The 12927-nt window shown below is 32.1% G+C and overlaps 1 protein-coding gene across 4 annotated transcripts in view; it reads left to right on the top strand.

The window, feature by feature from the left end:
- LOC140049405 (uncharacterized) overlaps positions 1-12927 on the top strand; it is a 37393-nt gene that overhangs the window by 9378 nt on the left and 15088 nt on the right. For 2 of the 4 annotated variants that reach the window (XM_072094279.1, XM_072094281.1), the window contains 2 exons: positions 7208-7262; positions 9871-9966. In XM_072094279.1, the coding sequence (XP_071950380.1) occupies positions 7208-7262; positions 9871-9966 (151 nt within the window). Of the gene's footprint in view, positions 1-5141; positions 5511-7207; positions 7263-9870; positions 9967-12927 lie in introns of those variants that run through there. The other 2 variants (XM_072094282.1, XM_072094280.1) reach the window with 2 other exon arrangements.

The raw sequence follows: 12927 nt of genomic DNA, 5'->3' as shown, positions 1-12927 counted from the left end.
AGGGAGGAGAGAAAGAAATAAAGGGAGGAGAGAAAGAAATAAAGGGAGGAGAGAAAGAAATAAAGGGAGGAGAGAGGAAAACGAAGGGAGGAGAGAAAGAAATGAAGGGAGGAGAGAAAGAAATAAAAGGGAGGAGAGAAAGAAATAAAAGGGAGGAGAGAAAGAAATGAAGGGAGGAGAGAAAGAAATAAAAGCAGGAGAGAAAGAAATGAAGGGAGGAGAGAAAGAAATGAAGGGAGGAGAGAAAGAAATAAAGGGAGGAGAGAAAGAAATGAAGGGAGGAGAGAAAGAAATGAAGGGAGGAGAGAAAGAAATGAAGGGAGGAGAGAAAGAAATAAAGGGAGGAGAGAAAGAAATAAAGGGAGGAGAGAAAGAAATAAAGGGAGGAGAGAAAGAAATGAAGGGAGGAGAGAAAGAAATAAAAGGGAGGAGAGAAAGAAATAAAGGGAGGAGAGAAAGAAATAAAAGGGAGGAGAGAAAGAAATGAAGGGAGGAGAGAAAGAAATAAAAGCAGGAGAGAAAGAAATGAAGGGAGGAGAAAGGAAAATGAAGGGAGGAGAGAGGATTGGACTAGAGTCAGTACAATTAGCACTATTTGTTTTATAGATACATTTTACAGTTACTACTAGTCTTGATGTTAAATAACGAAATTAAAGGTTGTTGTGTGTGTGAATTTGTTCATCAAAAAAAACAAATAAAAGGTATGCTGATTGTTTCCAAGATTAATCGCCTTTTCAGTACTAACGTTCCTTTGTTCCCAAAAGAAATTATTTTGTTGCTAAGAGAATAATAATCATGCTAAATATTTTTCTTCCTGTAAAACTATTAATCCATGAAAATTATTTTCTCAAAACAAAAGAAATGTTTTTTGAATGAATAACCGAGAAAATTGTCACAAAATATTGTACAGTTTCTATAACTATTGTTTGAAAATACAATGAATTTGTTTGTCAGACCATTAAAAATGAGTGTTTCTGAGCGAGTGAACACAAAAAAAGAAGAAAAAACAACAAAATATAAGGTCTATATTTAAAGTTATCCAATTCTCCTCTTTTCATAATTTATCTTATATTTTATTTTATTTTATTTTTATTTTATTTCATACTCATCCAACAGCGAGTAACCCGCCAATTACAGGATGGATAAACTATTTAATAATTTCACAAGACAAACATATACACAAGATGCTCTACATAAACAAAGACTTATTATTAAGTCTTTGGGAGTGGAGTTGTAATATATATCTAGAACAAAATGTACGACTGCCAATACATCACTGTGATTGTGAAGGCCTTTTTAAAAAAATACATTTTTGTTTACTATTTCAAGTTTCACGTGTTCAAATTATTGTAAAATTTCATATACAAATTTAGAATTTTTGTTCTTTGCTTGTTTACAGTCATATGAATTTTGAGGGAAAAAAATTAGCCAATACTTTTCATACAACTGGAAGTTTGCTAAACTTTTTGTTTTCGTGCTTTGGAAACTAATAAGTTTGTGTGTAATCTTTGATCTTAATCTTGAAGCACAGCGATGATTTCTTAGCAGATGGGTTTCATCTAGATTTAATTCTATGTCTGAAGTTGTCTTAATATCTGTTGTAGCGGACTTAAAATTGTTTCAAAGTGTTTCATAAAGGAAGAGAATCTTATGAACACGTTGTCAAATTCAATTTAAACTTTGTTACCTTGTAAACAAGGTTAATTGACAATCATTCGTTGCCTTTTCCAAGTTGCCTCACTGCCGTGTGTCATTATCTACCGTATATTTTTTGATAGAAAAAAATGGACTTTGACAGTGGGGGGATGTTTTGGTTGGAGGACGTTGATTGATGAATACAGTGTGTTCTACAGCTCTGTCCCACATGGGGATAGGGGTTATGTCCAATTCAATATTTGGTTGAGACAGTAGGCTGTCAAGAGTGATGAAAGATCTGTTATATCCCCATTTGACACCTTTCCAAAATGACCATATTAATTCTTCGTAGTATTGTATACCTATAAATACATATAAAAAGTGATGTGGTCTGTATTATTCATATGTCCAGACTGATATAACCTTCGACACTGAATACTGATGATGGAAAAAAAAGAAATATGACACTACCATACATTAAGGTATTGGTGTTCAAATTATGATGTCATAAAATATCTTGGGAAGTAATAGTGGGAAAGGAAGGAGATGGAAAGGGCCAGGATCTTCTTACAACAGTACCTGTAGGTTGGTGTTCGTATTAATGATTCAATGACATTATTATTTTGATGTTTATTTTCTGTAGTTTTACTTCCTTTTCCTAATGTTTTACTTCCTTTCTCTCTATTTCTAAGTATTTTGAGGTTTATTATCTAATAGTTTTACTTCCTTTTCCTAGTGATTTTTTCCTTTCTCTATTTCTCAGTTTCTCCCTTTTTCTCATCTTACAATTGTCTTGCTTTTAAGTTGTCTGTTTGGTTTTCTTTCTCTTCATTCATTTCTATTTGTTTTTCTTACTCTTTATTTCTTTATTCTTCACTCCATTCAATTCATATTTCATTCTTTAGTCTTTTTATTTTCCTTCATCCTACCATCTGTTTTCTCTTCATTTTCGTTCATCATTCTATTCTAAATCCCATCATTTCAATATTTCTATTTTCCTTTTTATCTTCTTTAGACCTAACTTAGAAAATATGAAAAAATAATATATTATATTAATTATTTTCAGTTGACAAAAATAGTTTATGTTTGTCAACTTTATGCAAACACTATTTAATTCGACAAGTAGAAAAAAAACCTATTTTGTTCTGATTTAAATCTTCTCGATTAAAATCGTTTTAGTCACAGCATCAAATAGATAAACTTCTCCTTTGTCTGAAGTATCTATACTTTCCATTTTCTTGATGTGATTGCTAATTAAAGTGAAATGCTTGACACATGTCAAATCGTTGATTAATTCTTTTGAATGAGCAAACAACAAATGAATTAATTCATTTGTGAGTCATTTACCGAAACTATTTGAATCTCTGATGCTTTCAGGAAAGACCTGACGATGACAATGATTCAGTGTGTCTTTAATACATTTGATCTTGGAATACTTGTTTGCTTATTATAACATTAATAATGTTATAATTGGATCAATCAATTGAATAATTGATATTTGATGGAAAATAGAGATGTTGAAAGGAAAGAATAATGAGATTTAGAAGAGAATGGAGAAAGAAAAAAATAGAAAACGTATACAGTAGGATGAAGGAAAATTAAGAGAAAAAGAATGACAAAACTTATTTTAGGATATTTTACTTTTTAGGTTGTTTTTGTGGACGGGGCCAAACAAAGTGTCCGCTTAATAGGAGTTGTCTTTTATAGTCTTTATAAGAAAATTTAGGAATTTTTAAAAGAGGAGAACCACTTTGTTTATTAGTGTTGACATTTAAAAACTAAGGAATCAAAAAAGAAGTTGTTTTTATTGGTTTTTTTATTTGTACCCAACCACTTCATACAAACTGTATTTCAATATTTAAGAATTATAAACAGGAGACTACCATTAAAAAAAAAACTCCATTGCAGCATTTTGTTAACAACATACAGTAGGAGGACAAAGACATGTTGTTTTGCAGAATTACCCAACACTGCACGTTTAAAAAGCTATTTACAGTAGCATACTATAGAATACCTCATTGTTTACATTACGAGTAGCTGTTTATTTTAATGATTATGTATATCCTTTATTGTGGTCTCTTCCCTTACTCTATGAGTGGCATAACGCAGGTGGAAAAGACCCCTGGTTTAGCACTCCTAGGGGCCAACCAATGCTGGGTAGTTGAGTTGGGGCTGCTTATTTGCTGGGGTCCTTTAATCAAAGGCCACTGGGTTTAGCCACTGATAGCTATCTACAGTAGGTATACAGTACTTTTGCTTTAAATGACAGTAGTTGCATTAATTATAATAATTTCAAGTTAAGTTCAATACCTTATTTTACAATTTGATTTCTTTTGGGAATTCCTTCTTTATTTACTTTTTAAACAACATTTTAGATGAATAGCTATATTTTTGCAAAATTTGTTATTAATATTACTTTATTTTATAACAACAAAGTGACATATAACTTTTAAGAATGAATTCTGTAGATATTGTTTAAAAAATGAAACCAAACCACAGTTTTCAGAAGTAACAATTCCATTACTGTAATAAAATTAAAAGCAACAATTGAACTTACAAAATGAAACCAAACCACAAAAGTTTGAAAATTCAATTGAATATACAGATATTTTTATTTTTTTTTTTGACCACAAACTTTTATTTCTTGGTGTTTTCTACGGAAACTTTAAAAGTAATACAAATTAATAGATAATTTCAGTTACTACTGTATACAGTTTTATATTTTAAATCAAAGTAATTTGTGAGCAAATGTTACTAGATACTAAGATTAGAAGTGTATTTGTTGTTTTCTACGGAAAATTAAAAATGAGAAACAAATAATATATTGCGAGTCATATGGCCGAGCGGTTAAGGCAGGGGCGCCGTTTACCGTACCTAAAGAGCCAACACCAACATCGGCAAGGGTTCGAGGCCGACTCACTCCTAGTTCTGGTGGTGGAACAAGTCTTCTCGGATAAGGACTATAAACCGTAGGTCCAGTGTACACAGTTATAACCTGTGTGTACTTTAAAGAACCCAGTTCATTATTCGAAAAAGAGTAGGGGGTTACCCCGGTGAACTGGTTCACACAATAGCCCCTGTATCAGGGGGATTACCACCTATCTGATAGGACAGTGATTAATTTACTATTGGTAATCCTTGGCCACATTGCCTAAAGACATAAAATAAAATAATAATAATAAAATTGTTTGAAGGTTTGCATGGCGAAATCAAATGTTGATATAAAGTTTGCGGTACACCACGTGTATTAGTTCTCAAAAGAACTGTTGAGTTTCTCGACGTTTCGATCAATGTGCTTTGATCGTCCTCGGTGATCGAAACGTCGAGAAACTCAACGGTTCTTTTGAGAACTAATACACGTGGTGTACCGCAAACTTTATAGCAACAAACAAATAATGAATGAATTTTTATATTTCAATTAATAACTGTATTTTAAATCCAAATAATTTGTTAGCAGTACAAAAGTATATTAGATACTGAGATTAGAAATTGTATATTGTGCATTCTACTGTTGTACTGTACAAGTGAACATCTATGTCTAAAATCTAGAGGATATCGTTGTCATATTGCTCACGTTGGACTGATTTTGATACCGATAATGGAGTGATTCATACCATGTATACTTGTGGATTAAATAAGGAGGAGAAAAGGTTCCTGTTCTATAAATATATACATGTATCAAAGCGGTGACCCCTCAATTTGACTACGACATGCTTCATAATTCTGATTTGTGGTATGTATCATTTTAAATGAGCGTGTACAAGTCTTTTGAAACGAAAATTAGCGCTCATTTTCGTGATAATTACCGTCAGGCGCTGTTTACTAGGATACTAACACTGTTCCACAATGAAACCTTGGATTAAGGCACTGCTTGGGTGTGTATATTGATATTATTATATTATTTTTAAAATTCTTGTAAGAATTTTACATGAAAAATGTGTTTGTTTATTTTAATACAAAAAGCACAGGGTATGCAATTTGTTTTTAGATTTGTTTTTAAATTTTTTCTTCTTTGGAGTTTTATGTAAACATTTCTTTATGTTTTGTTTTCAATTTTTCTACAATTTTAGAAAAAAAATGTTTTTGTTCATTATCTTTGTTTTTTGAGTTACTGTACTATTTGGAATAATGTTTAAACTTTGTATGTTAAGTACAGTATACCATTTAAAGTTTTATGTGCACATTTCTTTATGTCCTTATTATCCATGAAGCAAACTTACCCAGGTAGATAACTAAGCATGAATTACTTGTGCAATTTGTTTTTGGTGATAATTTTAGTTTTAAAAATTGGTGTTTTAAAGTGTGATAACATTCTTTTTAATAATATTACTTGGGAAGTCTGTTCTACTGTATTTTTCAACAAGTTGATTTTAAGTAGCTTATAATATAAATAGTAAAGGTTTATTTGATTAAAAAAAGTATTATTATTTATTATTATTATTTAGTGCCTCCTCGCCGAGTAATCTTCCGATTTCTCCGCCTGGGCTGCCTTGCTTACTCTTTGTACCAGGTTTCTCCATTCCTTTCGTTTGTTGGCCAACTTTCTAAAATAGTCAACCTCTTTCATTGTCTCCAGCCTCATCATGCTAGGGGGTTCACCTTTTTTATGTCAATGTATAAAGTAAATGGAAGTGTGCATTTAGGCCTACCTCTGTATTTTTTGTGTTTTGTGTTTGTGTGTTTATGCCTAGATTTGCTGGTGTATTCCTATCTCAATATATGTCCGAAAAGCTTCCATTGTGCTTCGACGATTTCTAAAGATAGGGTCGCGCGTTGCATCTCTTATATAAATGTATGTTAGAAATCCTTTGAGGATTATTATTATTATAATATTATTCTTTATTCTTTATACTGGGTAGCCTCTTCAGTCAAAGACTATAAAGTAAAGTATATAAATTATTGCAAGTATATAAATATAATTAAAATTATTGCAATCCCATCTTTTACATAAAACTTGTTCAATAACATTTCATGTATGATATTTCTTCCTATAGCACTAATAAATAGAAAATACTTACTGTACAACAGAAGGTGTGGTTATATACAGTTACATGATAAATGAGTTAAATCTAAGGATAATATTAAGATACTAAACAATATAACGACAGGAAGTTCACATCTCTATAACTTTAGCTCTCATATCCTACTGAAGATTTATTTTCAACGTAATAACAAACAAAAGTAAACAATAGTAGTACAGTAGTGCGTTATGAAATAGAAACCTTTGATCATGAAGAAAATATATTAAAACCCCTATTAAGAGGACACCTTCAGAACTGCCTGTGTCTTTGTAGTACTGTAGGTGTGTTCCAATAATAGATATTAACCTTACAGTTAGTACTGTCTACTCTATCAAATTTGACAAAAAAATTGTGATATTCCCATATATGGGGACATCATATCACTGCCATATTTAGGCATATTGACACACCTTTTTTTTGTCAAAAACTAGTTTGATATTGTAAACAGAGCTTTAGTGTTTATAGAACATGTATTTATCTTGTTTGTTTCATGGGAATGTGGCCCTTTATAAGGACAGTCTCCTGAATAATTTTATTATTTGTTCTTGCAGCCACAACCACATTGTCAGCCCCTACCATCTCTGCATATCACCAGTGATGAAGCAGGTAAGCTTTTGCTCCAATAAGTGCCCCCTACATTGGGAAAACAATTTTGTCTAGTCCACTGCTTGAATTGACTGAACAGGTTTTTACATGGCAAAGTTTTGCTAAGTATAATAATTACTTTGTTTCACGATAGCGGCGCGCCTACAATTTTCAAATTATCTTTTTGAATATTTTGGTGTAAATACAGTAGGTATAAACTATAATACTTACAGAACTTGCCTATTGGAATCCAATTGGTTCATTAATTGCTTCACAAATAAACAAAAGAAAAATTTGTATTCTTTGTTTTTATCCATGGGAAATTGATTTCACGTAATCATATTAGACACATCGTTTATTAATATGCATGTTGCATATTATTCTTTAAAGTTGAATTTATTATCTAAATTGTAGCTGTAACTTAATCCAAGACGTACAGAACGTTTTATAACCTTTTGGGTGCTTATTCAGTATACAGTAGTATGCGTTTGCTTTTACTGTATAATTTGGAATGGAATAAAAAATAAATAAAAACAACGTATTTTTATTTTGTATTGTACTCACACAACAAACATGTACAGTACAGTTATTGTTTACACACACTGGTTAAGTTTGACAAGAATATAAGTTGTTCAGATGATTACAGTATGCTGTCATTTTTGTTTACTTAGTGGAGGGACTTACCCCAGATGACACCAGACATAATCAAACAAGAGAGATTGGCCAAACCGTACTCTAGATATTTTAAATATAAAAGCATGGTATAAACATGTGATTAATTTTAATGAATACAACTACTGCATAGAATAGGAATATATTTACCTTTTGTCTACAGGGGTTATGTTAGGTTCAATGAAATACAAAATTCCCCCTTTGTTGTTGTAATACTGTGTATAATCTCTTAAAATAACCAAGGTTTTATATGTTAAATTTCAACGAAAAATTTAAATATTATAATGAAAGGTCATGACATACAGTACCCTCATTTCGATCAGCGCCCTCCTCACAGGGTCACCCACCTTTAGTTTGTGGAAAAATGGTATTGGTCTGCGAAGAAACTAAGTTACTACTGTATTTATTTACCAGTACCCACCAAATATGTTGGTATCTTTATTGAAAATCACAGGATCTGATTTCATTTTTGTTATTTAGTGACCGAGCGACACACCGAGAATTCTGAGACTTTTGTGTTTAAAATAATAATTTCAAAATGTCAATGAACTTTTGTGTTTCCATGGGTATTTCTACACTAGTAACAATAGGTACTTTAGTACTATATTGACAATATTAAGTAGACTAACAATAAGTAGAGCTAAGTAGAAATATATTAAAAGATTTTCATGGCTAAAATGATAATATCTGTTCTTGATAAGAGAATTATCTGTGTCATTTGGCCGATAACATTGTTTATTAGATCCTATCATGATTTGTATTCGTTTATTAGTAGCACTGGTAAATTAAGTTACAACAAAAATTTTGCAGAGACAGATCAAGAAATATGAGAAGAGAAATGAATTAGCGTCCATATAATAAACATAAATATTATGCTAATTTCCCCCTTAAAAAATGAATGTGCAATACTGTGGGAAATGTGTTGTTGTATTTGTAGGCCTTTGGCAAACATGTGTCTAGGAATACGGTAATAAATTGTTACAACTTAACTTAATTGTAACTTATTACAGTAAATTAAATTGCATACATAATGGACATGTTTTAACTCTAGATTAAAAGTATCAATACTACAGTAGGTGGCCCTGTGTGCTTATATAAGTTTTCTACAGCTATGAAAATCGCAAATTGTAGAGAACACTCTTAAAAACCCATCTTTTTTCTTTGTAATTTCTTTCTGCTTTTCCTCTCAGCGCTTTGGGACAATCTTTTGATTGTATAAGCGCTTTATAAATCGAACAACATTACATTAGATTTCATTTTATAGTATTCATATAAAAAACAGTCATTGGATGTTGTTAGTTCTACATAGTAAAGGTAATTTGTATTCTGTCTGTCATTTTTACACATTCTTGTTCAGAGACAAAGAAATTCTTGTATAGTGATAAAGAGAAAAGGCTGAGGACAAAGGACAAGAGAAGGCTTCTTTGAAAGAGTGAAGCTATACATTGCACCTAGCAGGTGCTGTACATAACCAGGCAGTCATTGTCAATGAACAGGGCTAACTGCTGTGGCTTAGCCACATAATCATTAAACATAATTATATTGAAGAACACTTTACAATTCTTAAGTCAATGTACTTTTGTATATTTCCTTTCTGAGTAAATGGTAAGGTATACTGGTTTGTGTCGGTTGTTCAAATCGCTGTTTCTTCATCTGAGTATATACTCAAGGTGGCAGGGGAAGTGGACTGGTACAGTAACAGGGGGTCACCATCCTAAATGTGTCCCACCAAATTAAGAATATAAGCTCTGTCTACACATCAAACTAGTTTGACAAAAAAAGTGCCCAAATACTATATGGTAGTGATATGACATAATCATTTCCATATATGGGCACATCATATTTTTTGTCACATAAAGTTTGATAGTGTGGACAGAGCTCTAGAATCATCATAACTTGTATTAGTTACTTATTAAGTACTGTATAAACTTTTCTATTTGTTGTTGTTGTTCGATAGGACCAATATGATGAAAAGGGCCCAATGCAGCATGATAGTGTAATAGTATTTAGTCCTCGAACAAGACACCATGTTAAGGCATCTACCGAGTCAAAGGTCAGTCGTGCATGCATATTTTAATTTGATAGTAAAAAAAAATGTTGCCCAAGCACAGCAGCAAGTAAAAAATGGTCATTGCAACCAGCGTCTTTGTCTATTATCATTTTGCAACTACTGTACAGTAGTATATCTTTGCAACCGCAGTATCTCTTCAAGTTTCAGTTACTCGTTTAGTATCACTCTGTCAACTCATTAACACTCTATCCATCCATCAGCTGTAGTATAATGACAGCCTCCTTCGTACTCACCACAAAATATGTTTTTCATGTATGTCATTTTAATATTACTGTATGTCGCCACTAGAAGCAGCAATAAACGTTGGTTGAAATTTCATCAAACGCTTGACTACTGTTATCACTCTGCAACTCGTGAAAAATAAAGTTTGTCTTTTCGTCACCTGAAATTTCATTGATTAAATTTACTTAATTGATAGTTAACGTGCCCAAGCTCTGTCTACACTATCAAACTAGTTTGACAAAAAAAGTGTGATATTCACAAATATGGTATGACATCACTGTGTCCATATATGGGTACATCACATTTTGTTGTCACATAAACTTTGATAGTGTAGACAGCTTTAAATAAGATTCATATGTCATAACAAATTTGATATTTTTGGCTCTTTGATGCAGACATAAGTCTTTGACATTTTCCCTCCAGCTTTAGTCTTAGGGTTTACGGTGTTATAAGCACATCCCATGACAGTATTAATGGCAGGATGGGCTTATGCCTGAATCAACAATTTGACTTTACTGTATATTCATCTCACTATCTTTGTAGTAACTAGGCAAGCACACTCAATTTTTCTGCACACCTAATTCCATACCTACTGAGTGTAGAAACCAGCAGACAATCCTTCAATAGCGTTGACATGAACATTGTCACCAAGAGACTGGGGACAACATAAATTGTACCTTTTTCCATCCCTACTACTTTTGTACAACCCACCTGACAATCCATCAATAGCATTGACATTTCTTCAGAACATTGTCACCAGTGAAGTAGTGACAACTCTTTGGGGACAACACTCACATGAATCAACCTTCTTGTCTATTGTTCCATGATTCAGAACATTACTAGATACCGTAAGGAGAAATGTCACTTCATTCACGTCGCTCTCCTTTCAATTTGTCATTAAAATCAATGACAGTTCCAGTTTCATTGATCATGACATTTATTGCATATTTATTACATATTATAGTATTTGTATTGTGTATTTTTAGATCACAACAATTAGGACAATCTCAAGATGTGTTTTTTTTTTTGCTATAGCCTGAGCAATGTTTATTTAAATGATATTGTTATTTTATTGTTACTATTACTACTATTGAAAAATCCAAAAAGAATGAAACCAGTTCAACAAAGATCTCACGCTGCAGCTTAATTTTTACTAGAATAATCTAGTTCTGGATTAATTAATGTTGAAGGCGTGGCTAATTACCACCCGACCCCACCCCTCAATTCAAAATATGTCAATCAATTACCGCATTTCACCAATATATTGATAATTAAATACCAGAATGATCACTGGTTGTTTTTTTTTGGTGACAATTGTAAAAATTGTGCTTCCGTATAAGTTCAAGGTATGCTTTTGTTTTTGTGTGATTGACAATGAATCAGATCAAATCACCACCAATTTCACAATCATGACAGATGCTAAGTATAACTTCCTTAAGATTCATTCAAGCATGACTGCCGTACTGGTGTAAGCCTCTGTGTGTGCGCTGACCCATGGTGACCTTTGTTTCTTTCGTTTAATTGTCTAGTTCTGTTCTGATAATAAGGTACACTCATCCATTTGTGTTACTGTATATAATTGTAATGATGACATCATAATGTCCATATGGCTGTCCTACTACTTGTACCCAAAGGTTTAATTAACCAAAAGGGGTTTCAGTTAATCCATTTTTAGAGAAAACGAACACATTTATTGTATTTTTTGTAGGGGTATAGAAGTACACCCCTGCCCTAATTCATAATTGGATAAAACACTGCAAATATACCGATATAATACCTGAAGACATTTACAATTTTATGAGATTTTCTTCTTGAAAATTGCATTGCATACATTGGTAAAATTATTGTTTCAAATTTGTAACATTTTATGTCATTTTGTACACTTATTATGTACTGCAATCTTTAGATTCTTTTTTCATTAATTAAACATATTTCAAAATGAATTATTCCTTCATATATTTTATACTGTATATACCGAACCATTGTGAGAAGACGTATTGCCTTGACCTTTAACCTAGTTATACCAGAATTTTATTATAATGGGTTCAAACATAGCCCTTTGTTACAAGTATAGAGGGCAGTAGATGTAGAATCAATATTCTCACCTTTTCAAATTGAATATTTTTTTCTTTTGTACAATGAGGAACTGCTATTAGTGCACAGTATGACTACTGTACCAGTTTAAGTCTTCATCTCCATCTCCCCGACCCCTTAAAGAGAAAAAGTGCTGCAATATTTGTTACTAGAAATAGAATACACCATGTTAAAAACCTTAAACCTCAGTTTGTGCGGCAAACGATGACCAGACTAATAATTCCAAGAGAAAAAAAAGTTTGTTGTCCGAGTTCTTTAAAAAATCTTTGTACCAAAGGCAAAGGTGGTCTGGTAATATTAATAACCATGTCTATTTTTGTATTCACACGTTTCAAATTGTTGCTTTTAATTACGAAGCTGTTGTCGCTCATTTTAACCAGTTAAAAATGATGCTATAACGACTTCCCGTATTAATTGAATCATCGTTGGGACATTATCCTTGTTCCCAAGAGATACCAAGGTGGTAATATTAACTAACAAGTGTTGAGTTTTAACCACATGTTTTCCTGTGCATTTATTTCACTGTAAATGTCGTAGAAAAAATTGATTAACAAAAATAAAAGTAATATAACGACTGTAATACTGTAAATTCTAATCTCCCTGACGAGGGACTATTGGGCACCGATC

Source organism: Antedon mediterranea, chromosome 5, assembly GCF_964355755.1.
Source record: "Antedon mediterranea chromosome 5, ecAntMedi1.1, whole genome shotgun sequence".
Lineage (NCBI taxonomy): Eukaryota > Metazoa > Echinodermata > Crinoidea > Comatulida > Antedonidae > Antedon > Antedon mediterranea.
The sequence above is the reverse complement of the archived record's forward strand: the minus strand, read 5'-3'. Positions and strand labels throughout refer to the sequence as shown.